Source organism: Doryrhamphus excisus, chromosome 16 (assembly GCF_030265055.1).
Source record: "Doryrhamphus excisus isolate RoL2022-K1 chromosome 16, RoL_Dexc_1.0, whole genome shotgun sequence".
Taxonomy (NCBI): Eukaryota; Metazoa; Chordata; class Actinopteri; order Syngnathiformes; family Syngnathidae; genus Doryrhamphus; species Doryrhamphus excisus.
The window spans coordinates 11,538,918-11,557,602 of NC_080481.1; the positions used below are offsets into that span (position 1 = coordinate 11,538,918).

Here is an 18,685-nt window from a genome sequence, read left to right on the forward strand (position 1 = left end):
ATGGGCGAATTGGAATGAAAAGCTGCCGTCTGACTTGTGAAGAGTCGCAGACAGTGAGCGGTCTATTTTTGGATGTACCAGTAACTCCTTTTTTTTTATAAGAACCAATACCTCAGGCATTAAAAAGCAATCATTGTTTGTCCAGATAATAACAGAAAGAGACCAACTGAATTTTTAGAGAAATTAGTAGAGGTGTGACGAGATCTCGCGAGAGTAAAACGTGACAATATTTGTTTTGAGAAGAGCCGTTTCACAAGAACAGGGGAGCCGGAAGCCAATCGGACTGAACTATGGTATCACTACTATAATTGATAATACACGTAATATGAAAGTACAGGCAGGGTTGGAAGCACAAATTAAGAGCCCTACGCAAAGTATACTATAAACCTTGCAGTCCAACCTACGTCGGTGTTCCCATCATATCTCCACATCTAATCCCTAATTATGATGATAGATTTTTTACATTGCGCTCTGAGGCACAATGTATTTGTATTGTGTGTTTCTTCTCTACTATTTCAGTCTCATAACTCCACTCTCCTGTGTCATTTTCTGGGTACGACTAGCTATCCGGTTATCCTGTCCATAGAAAACCACTGCAGTGTCCCTCAACAAAAGAAGATGGCCGAGTACCTCATTGATATTCTAGGGGACAAACTGGATGTTTCGAACATCAAAGCTGAAGACTCCGGACAGCTACCTTCACCTGAGAACCTGAAGGGAAAGATTCTTGTTAAGGTAAAGTCTACATTGAGCTGTAACCTACTTCAATATAAGTACCGTGTTAGAGCTTGCTGTTTCAAGCTCAAACAACAGACTTCAGAGGTAGGAGATGTCTGAGCAGATTGAAGTGGTGGAAATTGGATGTTGCATGAAAAGATAACTATAACATATATATAAAAACAATCTATTTGTATTAATTTACTGTCTAGTGCTTTATTTGGTCTGCATTAATATAAAAAAATCCCTGCAGACACAGTTAAGTAGTTATAATCACTTGATAGCTTTTGGCCAGGAGCCCTTGTGGAGTTAAAAAATAAAATAAAACATCAGCTGTACCCACTTATTTGTACCATTTTAGTTCATTCATTCATTTTCTACCGCTTATCCTCACGAAGATCGTCTATCCCAGCTGTCTTCGGGTGTGAGATTGGTACACCCTGGACTTGTCGCCAACCAATCACAGGGCACATATAGACAAACAACCATTCACACTCAGATTCATACTTATGGACAATTTGGAGTCGCCAATTAACCTAGCATGTTTTTGGAATGTGGGAGGAAACCGGAGTACCCGGAGAAAACCCACATATGCATAGGGAGAACATGCAAACTCCACACAGAGATGGCCCAGGGTGGAATTGAACTTGGGTCTCCTAGCTGTGAGGCCTGCGTGCTAACCACCGTGCAGCCCATTATAGTTAATTTAACTAAAAATGATTTTACTTAGGGCTATTTAAACTCAGCCTTTGAAATTGTGCATGAGCAACATTTTCCTATATCTTCACTGCTCAACAACAAATCTAGTTAGTATTTAAATACTCCCCAATCAATACTTATTCTGCACCCGGTCGTGTGGTAAATGTTTTAAATGACTGTGCTGGAAATACTGTACAAATATGGTACCCAAAAATTGAATGAATGCAAATTGTTGCCTTTATTTTTGTCTCTTCATTCAATTTAGTCATCAAATCGACTGTATATCAAATCATTCACTGGAGTATTGTAGGCGGGGTACACCCTGGACTGGTCGCCAGCCAATCACAGGGCACATATACGTAGACAAACAACCATTCACACTCACATTCATACCTATGGACAATTTGGAAACCGTTGTACCCGGAGAAAACCCTTGCATGCACGGGGAGAACATGCAAACTCCACACAGAGATGGCCGAGGGTGGAATTGAACCCTGGTCTCCTAGCTGAGAGGTCTGCGTGCTAACCACTCGCCCGCCGTGCAGCCCTACAGATCTTATTCTTATTCTTAATTCTAACATGTTCAAGTATATATTTTTTTCCCATCAGGGTAAAAAATTGCCACCAAACATTGACGAGAATGCCGAGGAGGGAGATGTGTCAGACGAAGACAGTGCAGACGAGATGGAGGATGACTGCAAGTTGATGAATGGAGATGTATGTATGCTTATTACTGTGTATTACTTAATCTAACAATTAAAAAAAACGTTTTCTTGTTTAATTATTATTCTTTTTTTAATGTGCTTCTGTAAAATGGTAGGTGTAGAACCACTCGAGCCATTCCATGTTTTCTATTTCCGTCTGTGCTATTTTTACCATCAGCTTGCATCAATCTGTATTTTATAGGTGGTTAAATAACTCTGAAGACAAACATATAGAATGGGACTGAAATTTTAATCATGCACATTCTAGATTGGAATTAGTAAAATATGAGACAACCGTGACTTTACTCACTCATGTGATGAGTCTTGAATTGCAGTGTTTGCCCAATGATAGTGTTGTTTCTTATTAACTGTGGAGCTAATGTATTTTGGGAATAGCGGGCACCAACAAATTATTAAAAATTAGATCTATACAAAAGCAACCAGAGAACAGTGATGAAGGACCTCCTCTCTGAAGTGGTAGTGAGTCAGTTCGGTGTTAAACGCTGCCACCTGGTGGCTATAATAAGCATGAGCATATTTAATTAGGGCATCCACGGTGAAGTTTAACATATGGGCAAAGATTGCACATTGAGATCTGTGTATTAATCTGTATATTTCTGTACAAATAATTCCAATATATAAATAAATATATGTTTGGTCTATACTTATATTTTTATAATTTTTTAAATTCTGTGTTTTTTCATTTGTTTACCTGCAGATGTCAGCCAACAGGAAGCAGATTGAGAACATGGCCAAGAAAAAGCTAGACAACTTGATGAAGGAGTCCAAGATTCGAGACAGAGAAGACCCAGATAGTTTCACCATCGCTGCCCTTCCACCTGCTGGAGATTCCGATAAGACTGCTTCTAAGGTAATTTGACTTTTTATGGAGTTACACATTCTGTGAACAATAACATTAAGGTTATATTTACTTTTTCTGGACATTAATGAACACTGTGTCTCGCCTCTTTTTTTTCCAGGCTAAAGGGCAAGATGGCGTAGTCACATCAGATGAGGCTAACACCAGCAGCAATAAACGTACAAGCCACTCGTTCATGGGGAGTTTCTCAAAACACAAGGTTTGTTTATTTTTGTCTACTTGTCTTTTTTTTAATTCTTCCCTCAGACAAAACAAAAAAAGAAGCAGGATTATTGTCTGTATTTTTTTTGCTCATTGTTTTGTAGCAGCCGGTGGCTACTGGCTATCTGCTTTCTTGTGTGCGGGGGTTTTGTTCAGAAACTCCAGCTTCCTCCCACATTCCAAAAATATTCATGTTGGGCTAATTGGAGACTCTAAAAGGTGTGAAAGTGACTTTGAATTGTTGTGTGTCTATACTGTTTCTGCCCTGTGATTGGCTGCCAACCTCTCTCCTGGAGTCAACTGGCATAGGCTCCAGTTTAATTATGACCTGGAGCCTGCTCTTAAAAGCATGAAGATTCCCTGTAGCCCTGAGGTTCCCTGGCAAGCTGTTTCATACACGGGGGCCATAATACCAAAAAAAGACCCCCCCCCCCCCATGAGTGTATGTGCCCTGAATTTAAGAACGATAAGCAGACTAGTGCTGGAGGATCTCAGTGTCTCCACAAGAGTTTCTCAGGTAAATGCAGATCTGAAAGAAGAAGCCCCAAGTCCATTTCTAAACCAGAATAAGAACCTTAAAATCCATCATGAAACACACGAGGCGCCATTATGGTGATTCTAAAAACAGTACAATGTGGGTTTGCCTTCTGGCGAGGACACATGCACTTCAATTTTGGAGTAATTGTAAAATGAATTTCTCTTTTTCGGAACACCAGAAAGCAGTGCATTACAGGATTCTATGCCAGCAGTGATAAAAGCATGCATTAGTGCCTCAGTGTTCCCTTGAGAGACAATAGGGAGAAGTCTGGCTATATTTTTAACATGATAAAAATCACCAAATTGAAAATGACGTTCAGCCTTTTCACTTAAAATAATGAAGTTAAGGATAATGCCTGTAGTTTAGGTATGTGTTTTCCATGGGCGTTACTAGGTTCTGAGGACAGGGGGGGCTTAGCCCCCTGGAGATGCACAGGATATGAATGAATGTAGTAGACATTAAAAAAAAAAAAAAAATCAATAAAACAAATAACGAACAAGAACCGGGGTATAACTTAAAAAGATTTAGTAGAGATATTCAGTTGTTTTAGGCCACCATTAAATGCACACAAGTACACACAATCTACGCTGCAAAACCGCTGCTCAAGCTCTGCAACCATTCTGTCTAGTGGACAGTGATCAATTATGTAATAATAATGATTATATTATGAATTAGCCTATTATTATTATTACTATCATCATTATTATTCTAGTAGGCCAGTATTAGCCTGCTTATTGGCTTGCTTATTAGCCTGCTTTTGCCCTAAAAAATCTATAAAAAATAATGAAAAATCTATAAAAAATATTAAATTATTTAAGGGGGCTTAATACATTTTAGGGGGGCTGAAGTCCCCCCTAAATAGGCCTAATGACGCCACTGGTGTTTTCCCTCTCAGAGCCTCAGATTGAATAGATGGAAGTCAATACATATAAAGTAGAAAACTGCCACTTAGTGTAATAATGCCAACAAAATGACTGGCCATCTCAGCTAATAATTGCATACAAGCAATATTAAGATTCAAAATTAATAAAGTGGCAAGTGAGTGTCTATGTAACTTGAACATACACATGTTTTTGATAAAGAACATTCACCCATTTGCTCCTTTGCTGTTATCCGAAACAGAAAAAAACAATGAAGCTGAAGAAGACCTCAAGCTTGGAAGACACCGATACGGACCAAGAGAGCACCAGCAGTGCGTCTCGAGCACCTCTACATCACAACAAGTAAGAGACACAACATAAACATGACAAATATCTTTGTTGCGATACAGCAATAGTACACTTGGCATATTTGAGCTTACTTGTTCGGTCACTTGTGTGCTTAAATGTATCTGATTTTGAATGATACTTCCCAGAAAGAAGAAAACAATGAAGTTATCCAGAGCTCTGTCTGACCTGGTCAAATACACATGCTCGGTGGGCCTCTATGACATTGAAGCACAAGGTGTGTACAAGTCTTCACAGCTCTGAGCCATTTTGTTCACTTCTGAATTATGATGTCATTAACCCAAGTTGAACCAATCAAATGTCATGTCATTTCGCATAAGGAGCGTATTTGCTAGTGAACAGTTTTACTACATCTCATTCACAGTGTCTTTGAATGTACTATATCTTCTGAATACTTTGTATTTTAGTTGATTTAGCCATTTTTATGGTAATGGTAATGGTTTTATTTCATTTGAACATGCATCAGATTACAATTGAATGCATCACATAATCAGTTCACAGTTCCACATGTCCAAAAGGAGTAGGAAGAAGCAAAGCTCAGTAACTGTTACATTTGTTCACTTCCTGCTTTCCTAATATAGTTTAATTTTTTTTACATTTTTTTTTTTTTTAATTTTTTCTTAAGTTTATTTTTGTCACATACCGAAGTACACTTGGAAATGCTTGGAAATGCTTCATTTAGACAAACTGTACATGCATTTGCTTCAATATTTATTTATTTACTAATAATAGCCTGTATTATGGAAAACCGGGATAATGAAGGGACAACTGTATGCAAAATAATGCTTATACAAAACATTCAGTTTTCTAAATGTGCATGATTGATTGCTTTATTGTTCAAAACATGTCTCTCAAAAAATCTAAATATACACGTCAATAACTGTGCATTGAAATATTGTTGGGTTTTGGTTGATTTTCAACACACAAAGTGGCGCCTTAGGCTATAGGTCTTGTCAGCTATCATTTCTGTTCAGCTGCTGTCTCTTTTTGTTATGTCATTTATACGTCGTACTGTTTTGGGTGGTTGCAAACAGGTGCCTCAGGCAGCAGGTCTGTCAACTCACTTCTGTTGAAGCTGCTTTCTCTTTTTTTGTTATGCTTTAGTGTTTTTGTCATTTTATAAATTGTTTTGAAATTCATTTGAACATTCTTGTTTGTCATCAATGGCAGCCAACTGCACCTGGCAAGTGTCTTCCCTGAGTGAAACCAAAGCCCACCAGGTGATGCAGCAAAAAGCCAGCGTGTTCATCCATTTTAACCAGCGACAGCTCTCACGCATCTACCCGTCTTCTTATCGCGTGGACTCCTCAAACTTCAACCCTCAGCCATTCTGGAATGCTGGTTGCCAACTTGGTAGGCCCCACAGTCAGAGTGCTTTTCTACTGATGCTCTGTATTCCATTTTGTAGCTGCTGGCTATTTTCTCTTCCGGAATTGATGAACATGTTTTCTTCCTACATTGGTTGTCACTGTGTCCTTGTCAGTTGCGATGACCGTAGTAATGGAATGGCTTTAATTGCAGTTGCACTCAACTATCAGTCAGAGGGTCGAGTCCTTCAGCTCAACAGAGCCAAGTTCTACAGCAATGGCAACTGTGGCTACATCATCAAACCCAACTGCATGTGTGAAGGTGAGCACACTGAAAATAATATACACTACTCACAAAAAGTTTGGGATCTTTGGCTTGCAGGTGAAATTTCAGGATGAACATAAAATGCACTATAACGTTTACATTTCTTAATATTCTAGCAGCTATGAAAATAAACATTATTGTAGATTGAGAATGGAAGCATTAGTTTGAATGCCAGATTGTTTTAAACAAGTGAATAACATTTTAACATCAATTTCAGGTGCCTTTAATCCAAATTTGGAGGATCCAATCCCAGGTCAGATGAAGAAGCAACTGGTGTTGAAGATCATCAGTGGACAGCAGCTGCCTAAACCCAAAGATTCGATGCTGGGCGACAGAGGAGAGGTAGAATACATTCATGCTTATGAACTTAACTTGCAACAACAGGATCAATAGCATAGTGGGTTTTATTGAAATTTGTCACTTCACTGAAATTGCATCCCACTGCTTATTTCCCTGTGTCAGATCATTGATCCCTTTGTGGAAGTGGAGATCATTGGCCTCCCAGTGGACTGCTCCAAGGAGCAAACCCGAGTAGTGGATGATAACGGTGAGTGTTTGGGGAGTAGATGTATTTGCCTTATCTTTCAACAGATATTTAATTCTCACATGTCAACTCCCATTGTATGTATCCTGTAAACAGGATTATGGATATCGATTAGTTGGGGAAGTTGAATTTAGCCGACTCGTTAGCATCATGACGAGTCATTAGCATGTTGAAATCAACCCAGTGGAAATCACAGCAGGTCATTATATATACCAGCATAACAACATAACAGTCTGACTCACGATGTCTTTCAAAGAACACTTTACTATCCACACAAAATTCATCACTCAGCAACCTATCACTCAAAAGGTGTATGTACAAATATTCAAACAATGTAAAAAAAAACAAAAAAACAATGTTTTCAAGTTTTCCCATAAGCCATTGCATCACGCCCTTTGTGTGTACAATTCTCGCCCTCCTCCGTCTTGGCAGCATACAAATATCTTGAATACATTTGACTTTCTACTCGGTGGTGCTTCGTTCACAAAAAATATTGTTTTTTTTTCCCTCTATGAAAGAAGGGTAGTGACAAGCACCTTCCAGCTCATGCATGCCCCAACCTCTTCAGGATGCATCAGTGCCTCCTGTATGACTTTTCCATGTATTTTATTGTCCAATTAGCAAGGATAATGGTGTTACGCCTACATTAAAGACATTATACACACTGTAGAAAGTCATGCTGAATAATAAATGTTTCTGTGACTTTATATTATTGGCGAGATGCTGACAAACACAAAATGGCGGGCACAATGATCCAACTCGCAACAGCCTCACTTGATCAGGAAATGTCTAGGTCTCTTTTTTTTTTTTAAGTGCAACTTTCCTTTTACGAAAATGTTAAATGACAAGAAAACAATGACTATTTATATTATTTTTACTATATTGTGACCATAGTGAAATGTACCTCATTGGGTTAGTCGCATGGTTTTTCATGTATAATTGATAAGCTGAATGCAAGGAGACCTGCACATGCAGCACCTCTGTCTGCACGCAAACACACACAATCTAAATAATTGATTACCACTGAGCTGAGTGTTCGCTCAAACTCTCCGGACTATACTTTCTCTGTCTTCTGTCTCTGTCACTTTATTTCTTACCTTTCCTCTCATTCTCTCATTCGCTCTTGTTGTCTTTCCTCTTGATTCCTCCTTCTGTCCATCTTTTCCCTAAACCTCATCCCTTTTACTTTCTTGTTCTTCAACCAAATATTTATTGGGATGATTCTGCAGGTTTCAACCCGATGTGGGAGGAGACTCTGGTGTTTACAGTTCACATGCCAGAGCTGGCCCTTGTGCGTTTCCTCGTGTGGGACCATGACCCCATTGGTCAAGATTTCATTGGCCAGAGGACTATTGCCTTCAACAGTATGATGCCAGGTAAGACTTGCTCAATACCTGATTGTGGATGGAACTAGTCTTCTGAAGTTAGGCTACATAATGTCTGATCTCGATGTGTTGATCTCGTTGCCACATTGTGAGTGAGATGGCCCTTAATTGATCTTGTCATTTATACAGTACAAGCGAAATTGTGCAATCATCCGTCCATACATATCCAACATACAATACAATAAGACAAGGGTTGGACAGGACAGGATAACTGGGCAATGAAGGACGGGGGTAAAGGGCAATGACAAGAGAGGCGAATGGGAAAAATGCAATTCCAAACTGTGTCTTTGATAACAATCATATCTCCAATGACAGATAAAGTAACAATAATGTCTCCCTTTCATCATTTATATGCATTTCGGGTTGTTTTCCGCATGAAAAATGTTATTGCAAAACTATAAAAACTCTTGGTTTTTTTTTCGGCTTTTTGGAACAGACTAATGATTTTGTATGGGAAAATTTGTTTTGGGTAGAGTGGGACCTTGTGGAATGGATTAATGACGTCATGACAAGATTAACTTAAGCTTTTTTTAAAAAGTACAGTAAAAATATCAAAAACAATGTTGCAATCCACTAATATAATGTACTGCATTACACTCTCCTGCACTTTGTGTGTATTTTACTGGCCTTGCCTCCACCCATGGAGGCAAAAAGACAAAGGGGCTCACTTCATTCTTGCCGTTGTTCTGGAACAAACACGTCAAGGTGCTGAAACCAATACCATGAGTGAACTGCCTGTTTGGAGGCGAGACAAGGAAAACATATATGCATGCACATGACAATGTACTGAGGCTAGCAAAATGTGCAAAGTCATTTTCATTTATTGTGTGATGAATTCGTTTTTTTATCACCTCAGTCCTAGTCCCCATGAGAAATCTTGTCACATTTAAATTTGCGTGTTTGTGTGCAGGTTATCGCCACGTGTACTTAGAAGGTATGGAGGAGGCTTCCATCTTTGTTCATGTAGCTGTGCATGACATAACTGGTAAGGTAGGTACTGCTGTGGAAGACGTATGGATTACACTTTTAATGCATTCAGCGCTTTTCCTTTTAAATACTGTATGTTGCTCATGTTGTCCTTGTTTTGAACCCTGTCTTTCTCAGCGGCTTTGTGTCTCCTGTTGTGATCTCTGTTTCTTTTGTGACTCCCCATCACACGCGTTTGAGCTCTTTTTCCATCTGTCTGATTTTCTCTTTCTCTTTTTCTCCCCATCTCTGCCTCTGTCTGTGTGTGATTTCCAGTCGGCCCCTTTATTCCCAAATGATTCATTTAAAAAACGGACATTTTTAGGAACGTTGAAGCTGCCACTGACAACTCAGGTGTAGTGACACCCAGTCAGCATCTTGCATGAGCCTATTTGACACCCTCCCTCCCTCCCTGCACATACCCCACTCGTCAGCTAAATGCACTGTAAACGAGCAACTCATGCAGTGCATGAGTTATTGAAGGCTTGTCCTATCTGTACCTTCAGTAATCCACCAAGTAGATCCAATGTCTTTAATTTTAACATCTGAAGTACTCTGCCACTACTATATTCAAAAATTACTAACAAATTAAAGAAACATATGTAATCTCAACATAGTATTACATTTTTTAAATGTTGATACGGATTAGTAATTTATTTTTTATTGATTAAACTAAGAAACATATTTCCACCGTTTCCCTGCTTTAGCGCCGTGTACACATTCCATCCTCCTGTGCTACGTTCCCTGATTATGTGAGAGAAAAAAATGATTTGGTAAATTGTACAGTGTTTTTATGAAAGAAGCTATAATCTCAAATGTTGTAGTAATCATATGGAGGGTTGTCTTGAACCTTAGTCGTTTGCATAGGTTGTCTACCCCATTTGGTTTTGGCACTGTTGTTTTTTTGTCTGCACAGCAAGACTTAGACTACTTGGATCTACTTCTCTCACAATGTTTATTAGCAGAAACTGTAAAGTGTTTCATTCCATACTCATAGTCCCATTTGGTTTGGCTTTTTCTTTGGAATGGTTCAAGTGCTTTTAATGTTGGACATTGTCTCATACGATGACCTTCACAATCATCACATTGTCTCTACCTGGCATTGTCATTGTCGCTTTGTCGTGCGTCTAATAAAGCCACAGAAAAAATACACATCTTTACATTGCACTCTTATACATACAGTTTAAGGCAAATTGAAGCAGAGGTAGAGTACAATTTCTACTATTGTGCTTGTGTCATTTTTTTGCTGCTCAATACAAATGTGCTGCAGCTCCGAGTTAGTAACTCATTTTATCATTTCAATGTGATGACGCATGAAATTGTACTGAAAAATGATCACACTATTCATGTGTATAACGTGATAGTCCATGTACACATGTGGATATTTTAAGTTTTCAGTTACTACTTAAGCATGGTGGCTCCACTAAACCTGTGTGTTATTGCAATAATGCAGACTGTACCAGTGTTGTGTGCATTATGGCAACAATTATTTTTGGTGTAACCTCTTTGACTCATTTTTATTTTGACCTGGTAATTCACCATGTGTTTGACAGTTTGTTTGTTGTGTTTCCATCAGGCCAGAGCGGTCAGCGGTATAAAAGGGTTCTTTCACAGAAACCCAAAGCAAGCTTCCCTGGACAGCCATGCTGTTGCACAGCACAGTCGTAAGCAACCATTCGGTGCCCACCTCCTGCGGCGCACCGCCAGTGCACCAACCAAAGGTCAGCCCAAAGTCAAGAAGGGCCTTCCTGAGATCGCCATCAACACCAAAGACTGTAGCTCAGAGGGCACAAGTGAGGACAGAGAGTCTGAGGACAAGGCCTCTGCTTCCTCTTCTCACCAGCCCACACCACCACAACTCCGCAATGGAGATTCACTGGCATCCCACCAAGCCAAAGGCCCATGGGAACACCCTGACACCAATGGGACTTTTCACGCTGAGGGTAAAGGTAAGAGCCTTCGTTTTGCTCCTCAGCGTCCTATGAGTGAGCCTCTTAAACGGGCCAGCCGGCTACGCTTTCATGATCCGGAAATGAAACCAGGGGTTTTCGCCCGAGTGGCACTTAACAGCTCAGGCAGGGTGGGAATGTCTTCCAACTGTATAACATGTGTAATTGGCTCCAAGGAAAGTCCAGAAGCCGAAAGAAAGGGTTGTGCTGAGGAAGGGCAGGGATCAAAGTCAAAAATGACAGAAGAACAAGAAAGAAGGAATTACTCAGCCAAGAAAAGAGGTCACTCAGAACCTGCAGCTCATCGGCAGCCAAAAGCTTCTCAGCCAGAATCTCAGTCACTTCCTCACTCTAAGGAGGCCCAATTTCAGTACTCATCCCAGGCTTTCCTTCGACCTAAGCCCTTCCCCAGATCCAAAGCCAGGCAAAGCCTGGCTGCCCAGCACATCCAAACACTACCCAATGCCTCACAAAGGAATGCCCTGTCTTGCAACATTCCCCGTAGACGCTTTCCCAACACTGTCACACCTGTGCAGAGCCTCACACCTGATTGCAGGACCAATCTCCGTTGGCACCAGGCAACAGTACCCAAATACGGTACCGTGTGCGGCCCGGCATTTATGCCATTCACAAATGGTGATATGAATCAGTGTTTCTCACTGAGCGATGACAGCAGTAGCTGTGACAGCTTTGACAGCTTGAGCAGCTTTGACTCACCCCCAGTGCTGCCTCTGAGTTCTGTCCTCGACAGCCGTAAGAGAGCGGTAGGCACTCTTCAACGGGAGATGAATGCCCTGTTCGCCCAAAAAATGGAGGAGTTACGTCAAAAGTCGCCTCTATTCTTTGCTGGTAAGATGCCCACAAGGCATACAAAGCACCTGGCTGTTTTATAGTTCTTGTAGATCACTTGTAGTTGTTTTTTTAAAAACTTGATCCCAAACCGTTTAGACGACCACTTATGTTAAATAAGATTCCTCCTGCTATATCCATTCATAGACATCACAAACCCCAGAATCTTTTGTGTCCCTAATGTAGTGCTTTTTAATATAATGATGAGCAGTTGGGAGTCCAAATTGATGGTACCCTTACATCAAAGAAGGAAAACCCCACTAGAATCACAGAAATCACTGGGAACTGACAAAAGTAATAACACAGAACAAGAAAATACTTAAAACAGAGTAGTTAGTGAGTAATTTAATTCAAGATTACTACACTATAACACTTACATCACAGTCTAGGAATGGAACTAAGCCAACTGTAGTCCAGTCTACCATGAATGTTTGTGAATGAAACCTTTATATATATATGTATATATATATATATGTATATATATATATATACTGTAGTGAGATTTCATTGTATCCTGCACAGATTATCTATGTGTTTCACAGTGGGTAAGCTGTTTAGAGTTTATGTGACTTGCCAAAAAATCTCCCAAAAGCATTTATTTTCTATGCCGCTTATCCTCAATGTGGTCATGGGTATGCTGGAGCCTATTCCAGCTGGCAAGAGGCCAGGGTACACCCTGAGAATCAAACCCAGGTCTTCCCGATCTCCCAACTGTGTGGCCAACATGCAAATTGCAGTAAATATTTTTGAAATTCTTACTTTTGTCAATTCAAGTTATTTCAGTGACTATTATGATGTTTGTTTGTTTCACAGAAGGGTACCAACAATTTTAACCACATCTATAGCCATCCCCAAAACAGTATTAAGTAAATTCCTCTTCTTTCTACACATATTTGATTTAAACTGTGCTTGTCTTTTCCCAAAATACGCAATCAATCTCCCTACTTGACCAGCAGATGACAAAACTGGTAAGTTTTGAAATAGAATTTGCTTATGGACGCAACAATTCATATTTGGGTCGTGAAACCCATTATTGTATTTTATCATTCCAGCGGTTTTGAGGTACTTTCAAACAGAAAACTTGTGTTAAAGAACACAGACTCAGTATATTCACGTAACAGTCTCATGTTAGGTTCTGGTGTGTATTAGTTGTGTAGAAGACACAATACTGTATGTTCCTCAACACATTGAATGAAATGATGCCATCCATCCATTTTCTTTTCTGCGAAAGGCAGGGTAGACCCTGGACTGGTCGCCAGCCAATCGCAGGATGTAATGATGTCACACTGGCCGAGGTTCACTTTCTGTAATGTGCCTCAGTTAAACCGTTCTCCCTGTAAACTATGCTATTATAACAGAATTCTAGCTTCAAAATGTTTATTAATTCAAGAAAAATCAACCAATCAATGTATTTCCATGAGGTCCGTCCATAATCGTTAACAGATGTTTTTGTCTTGAAGCTGTCTCCTAGCGCTCCCATCTCCTTCTCTTTCCAGTTTTTGCTGAACTCCTTTTTCCTGTTTTTCCCTTTGCACGCTCTCTCTGTTCCTAGTGCAGAATTGCGGGGATGACCAGATTCAGGTAAACCGTCCATGTGTGCAACCTTAAATATATATTCCGTGCACCTTAATTTCACCCATCACTCTCTCCACCTCACCTGCCTGATTTTCACCTGTCCGACATTCACTGCTGTGTCTCTCTGGGTGCTTTTACATATTAAATGTAGAAAAACGTCAGGAAACATTCACTAATATTTTTCATTGTAATTGGATTTGTTTGTAGGGACAATGTTAGTATTTGCATATGTGCCATTTCTCCAGAGAAGGTTGCTTATGTCTGAAACTCAACAGGGTAGAGTAGTGGTGCTCTATATAGTATATCTTAAACCCTTCATGTTATAGTCAGAAGTATAAGCAAGGTTTTTCGTATGACCTCCAAATATTGTACCTTTTAATAAATACAGTACTAAAGCTTAGAATATGTATTTTCCATACTATAAGTCGCTCAGAGTCTCACAGTACAATCAAAAAATGTGTCATGAAGAGGACTGTATAGTTCCACATAGTCGCATTGACGGTATTTAGGTGTCACCAAGAAGCCAACCACCACCAAACATGAACTTAAAAGCTGTATATGTTCAATTATACACGGTGTGCATAGTTTGATATACCATATTTTCTGGAGGTTGGCGGTTTCTGCGATTTATACTCCAGAGTGGCTTATAAATGAAAAAACTGTTTATGTTACATAAACACTGGACACCTTTTCAGTTCATGTTTATTTCTTGTTTAGCTGAATAACCATTGTGTTAGCATATCTTACACCTATTCAGCCTGTTCTCTATTCTTTTATTGTTAGAACTTGCCTTCCAAGATGACGTAATGTCAGTTTTGGTAGTTTGTAAAATAAATTACCTACAAAAAATATGACTTACATATACTCCAGTGCGACTTATGTATGTTTTTTTTCTACCTAATTTTTGGCCTTGTGCTACTTATAGTCCAGAAAATATGGTATACGTAAGTCGCAGGCACAGCCAAACTATGGAAAAAAATGATAATCCACATAATCACTAATGTGATTGAGTCAAATGTAAACAGCTCATAGCGTCTTTCTTTCCACAGACTGTTCCGTAGCACAGAGTCCACCTGCACTGCTTCCATTTCCTGCACTAAATCACTCTGGGGATTCTAAGAACACACACATCATCTGCTCTGTCACCATTCCAGAGGACTGCCTTTCTACACATCGTCCCTCATCATTCCCGCGGTCTCCAAACAGCCCAGTACACACTGAATCCCAGTTCGCAGTTAATTCAAATCAATTGCTGGACATTCCAAGTAGAGTGAGTGTAAACAACAAAGAACTCAATACACTTACTAAAACAATGCCCCTCTCAGCGAAGTCAGCCGCTGAACAAAGCATCCTAGGTTCCCAAACCCAAAGTACTAACTTGACCTTTGAGCACACCCAAAACCAGAGGGAACACCTTGAAACTCGAACAGACAAGAAAAATAACAAAAACCATGCACTGGAGATTTCTGAAGCTCGTCCAGTCCTTGCACAACAAACAACCAAGGCCCAGAGAGCGATCGGCACTTTGTCATCACACATACCAGTAAGAAGAACGAAGAGCGCGGGCCATGTTCAAGCAGCTGCAGACTCAAGGGCTCAATCCGTTCCTGAAGTATGCACAGATGCTACCACGACCGACCGCCTTTGGAGCAAGCTTGAGCCGGTCAGCCATAGAGACAGTATGTCCTCCTCCTCTAGCATTTCTTCAAGTGACACGGTCATTGACGTTTCCCAAAGCAACCTGGCCAAAAAGAGTCTTATTGGAACAAGCGTCACCTGTGACCCCCCCTGTGCCAGCTGCCACCATTCAGCATTCGTTTCCTTCGACAGACTTCAAGTTAACAGAAGCAAATCAAACCCCAATCTTCAACAGCGTGACTGTTCCACAGATCACCTGGAATCGCCTGTAGACCGAACCAACAGACTTACTCAAAGAAGGCACACTTGGAGCAGACTCTTCATGGAAGGGCTTAAGCAGTCATCAGCCAGCAGGCCGCCATCAGCATCTCCATCCAGAACGCCAGTGTCCATATCCAAAAGCCTTGGGGACCTTACATCAGATGATATTTCCTGTAACTTTGACAGCAAGTACCGCAGCATCAGCCGTAGCTTCATTGTTAGACCAACCAGGGATCAGCTACTAAAGGGCAGCTTGGCAAAAACTCACCCTAGCAATGACCTGACAGAGCAGCTACGGAAGCTGACCGATGTGGAGCCCCTGAATGCGAGTGACTTTGCACCTGAAAATAGACTGAGAGAATCTGAAGAGGAATCTGTAGAAGAGCATCTCATTAGGAGAACATCCTCCAGGAGCCAAAGTAGGGTGCGTTATATTGCAAACCGGGCCAAGAAGGCCCAAGAAAGGCAAAGGCTGCAGAGCTTGATGCAAGGCAATACGAGCTTCGGCCGTACCAATAACATGGGCGGAAGCAGTGGTTGCCCCATTGAGGAGCGGGGGAATCCTGAAGGAGCGTGTTGCATAGCTGGAAGTCCCTGTGCTAGCCCAAACATGCTATGTCCAGCCACATATTTAGGATCCCCCTTAAGACCGTCCCCTCCCTCCAAAAGCCCTGCAAACAGTGACGTCCATTTTATGCTTAGACTTTAAGTGGAGTGGCAGGTTTGAGTAAGTAAAGTCCCTTTTTTTGTTGTTTTTTTCCCAAGAAAAACTATTTTATTCTTCAGAAATTATAGCATAGTTCAGCAGAATATTTCACAGAGGACCGGAGTCATAAAAATGATCCTGAAAAACATTTCTTCTCAAGGCAACTTAGCCAGCCCTGTAAATTTGTTAGATACAATGTATTGAAAGAAAATTGCCATTTTTAATGTTGACTATGATCTAATGTTATGTTGAAGTATTTTAGGATTTACGGCATTCAGTAGCAGTTTGAACCCTGTAATTGTATAATCATAGTTTAAATAAATTAAAAACAAAATATCAAGATATTATTTTTAGCCCATCCATTAAGCAATATACGAGTGATGGCATTGTTATGTGCAAAATAATGTGCAGTTTTATGCTAAAAGATGAGCTTTCCTGAGAAAATGAACTCTCCCCACAATGCAAGGTAAACGTTTTAATTCATATACTGCTTTGTGTAGTGCTTACATGTAAAATGCAACCGAGCTGCCAATCGTCTGCGAATGATACTGATCTGCAGCATGTCACAGCACTGACAGAACTACTAGTAGTTCTTCTTTTCGGAATATTTTAGTTGACTGCATGTGTTATATGCACTGTATTTACCCCTTGACTGGGTTTTATTTTACTAACTCTTTTATATCAACATGTTCAATGTAACAACCTGTTTTGTAGGATGGTTTGATGGTGCTCCTAAGAGCGTCACAGTGTAGTTTTTATGTTCTCAGTAGTCCATGGTACTAAAAACAAAACAAAGCACGTTTGTCAGCCTGCTGCATTGTTTGTACTGCCATGCCAGATGTTTGTGCAAAAAAAAAGAGAGACGATATTTAAACAAAAATGTGTAATTATGACTTTAATAAATTCCAAACAATAATGCACGGTTTGACTCTTTGTTTTCATGTTTTCAATGTATAAAAATATATAAATACATTTGTTATTGAAAGAGTTAATGGAGGAACTGAATTGAATTGAGTTGTCACCAAGGAAACCAATCTGAAATTAGTCTCTTGAGCTATTATGTTATTAAATTTTGACTTTTTTTTTTTAAATCAGACAAGCAAAAGCTGGAAGAATTCTACCATTTATGAAACTTGAGATCTTTCAGATGATAATGCTATCGCTTCATTCACTTCTTTCTGAATCTGCACTCTTAAGTATCATAGCAACTGTAGCGCCTTTAGCCGCATTATTGTTTATGCTGCAGGGAACAATACAAATGTGTATTTGTGTGGTCATTAATATTGTAACATTCAGCTATTATTTAAGTAATTGAGTAATCTGTCTTTTTTTTTTTTGAGTAAGCAGATAAAATACAGCAAGAGCTGAAGTCTCGTAAACATTACGTGTGTCATTTCTGTGTCATATTTTGTCAAACTTTAGTGGTTCTACACTAAATTGAGTCTTATACAAACTGACATGTGGAAGCATTTGACCTTAATTTTGGCAGAGTGTGCTTTCTTTTCTAATTATGAACTCTTCTTTGGTCTGTGTTTAGACTCGGTCACCTTTGGCCAAAACCCAGCAGACCCCCGACAGGCATGGCCGATGTTTTCTTAACTAAGACATCAGGCTGCACAAGGCTGCACAACAACTTCAACCATGGCCAACTGTTGTTTCCTGAGCTTTAAAGGAGTGACTGTTAAAAAGAAATCATAGGACGGTCGGCGATCGTTTACAAGTGCAGATGAACAGACATGGAGTGGTATCATTTCATGTAAACACTTATATTAATCTTAGCTTCAAACTGAGAATGTATAATCACAATTGGCATTAACCGAGATGTTACACAGCAGTAAGTTAAACCTATGCTTAAATTTCAAACCTTACATTTTCCCATCCCAAAAAAGCATGGAGCCACTTCATGCTTTCTCACGACACTGATTCTTCAAAGCCTTGTCCATTGTCTGTACTTTCCAAAGCTGACAGCCTCCCCTGGCGAGCTGTCACATTCTGCCGGGCCTCTTCTTCAGCTCTGAGAGACTTTGTGAAGCACGACATGCTTGTTTTAGCGCCACAGACTCCATTCCACCCAGCAAAGCAATACAAAAGACAGCTTCATTAGGATTCTAAGAAAATCCCACAGACTCTTTTAAGGCGGTATTTATCTGGACAGCTTGGCACAACTTTTTTCTCTCAATTGAGGCCGAACAGAATGTTTTGTCTCCAAAACTGA

At 40.0% G+C, this 18,685-nt stretch overlaps 1 protein-coding gene across 1 annotated transcript in view; it reads left to right on the forward strand.

The window, feature by feature from the left end:
- The window catches only part of plch2a (phospholipase C, eta 2a), a 34,994-nt gene extending 17,618 nt beyond the window's left edge, over positions 1–17,376 (forward strand). Inside the window, exons 9-22 of the mRNA XM_058050513.1 lie at positions 564–735; positions 2,026–2,133; positions 2,839–2,991; positions 3,101–3,199; positions 4,862–4,962; positions 5,094–5,182; positions 6,136–6,318; positions 6,487–6,594; positions 6,815–6,939; positions 7,060–7,144; positions 8,371–8,517; positions 9,437–9,516; positions 11,069–11,441; positions 14,915–17,376. Coding sequence (XP_057906496.1) covers positions 564–735; positions 2,026–2,133; positions 2,839–2,991; positions 3,101–3,199; positions 4,862–4,962; positions 5,094–5,182; positions 6,136–6,318; positions 6,487–6,594; positions 6,815–6,939; positions 7,060–7,144; positions 8,371–8,517; positions 9,437–9,516; positions 11,069–11,441; positions 14,915–16,473 — 3,382 coding nt within the window. The 3' untranslated portion in view covers positions 16,474–17,376. The remainder of the gene's footprint in view (positions 1–563; positions 736–2,025; positions 2,134–2,838; positions 2,992–3,100; positions 3,200–4,861; positions 4,963–5,093; positions 5,183–6,135; positions 6,319–6,486; positions 6,595–6,814; positions 6,940–7,059; positions 7,145–8,370; positions 8,518–9,436; positions 9,517–11,068; positions 11,442–14,914) is intronic.
- Positions 17,377–18,685: the final 1,309 nt, after the last annotated feature.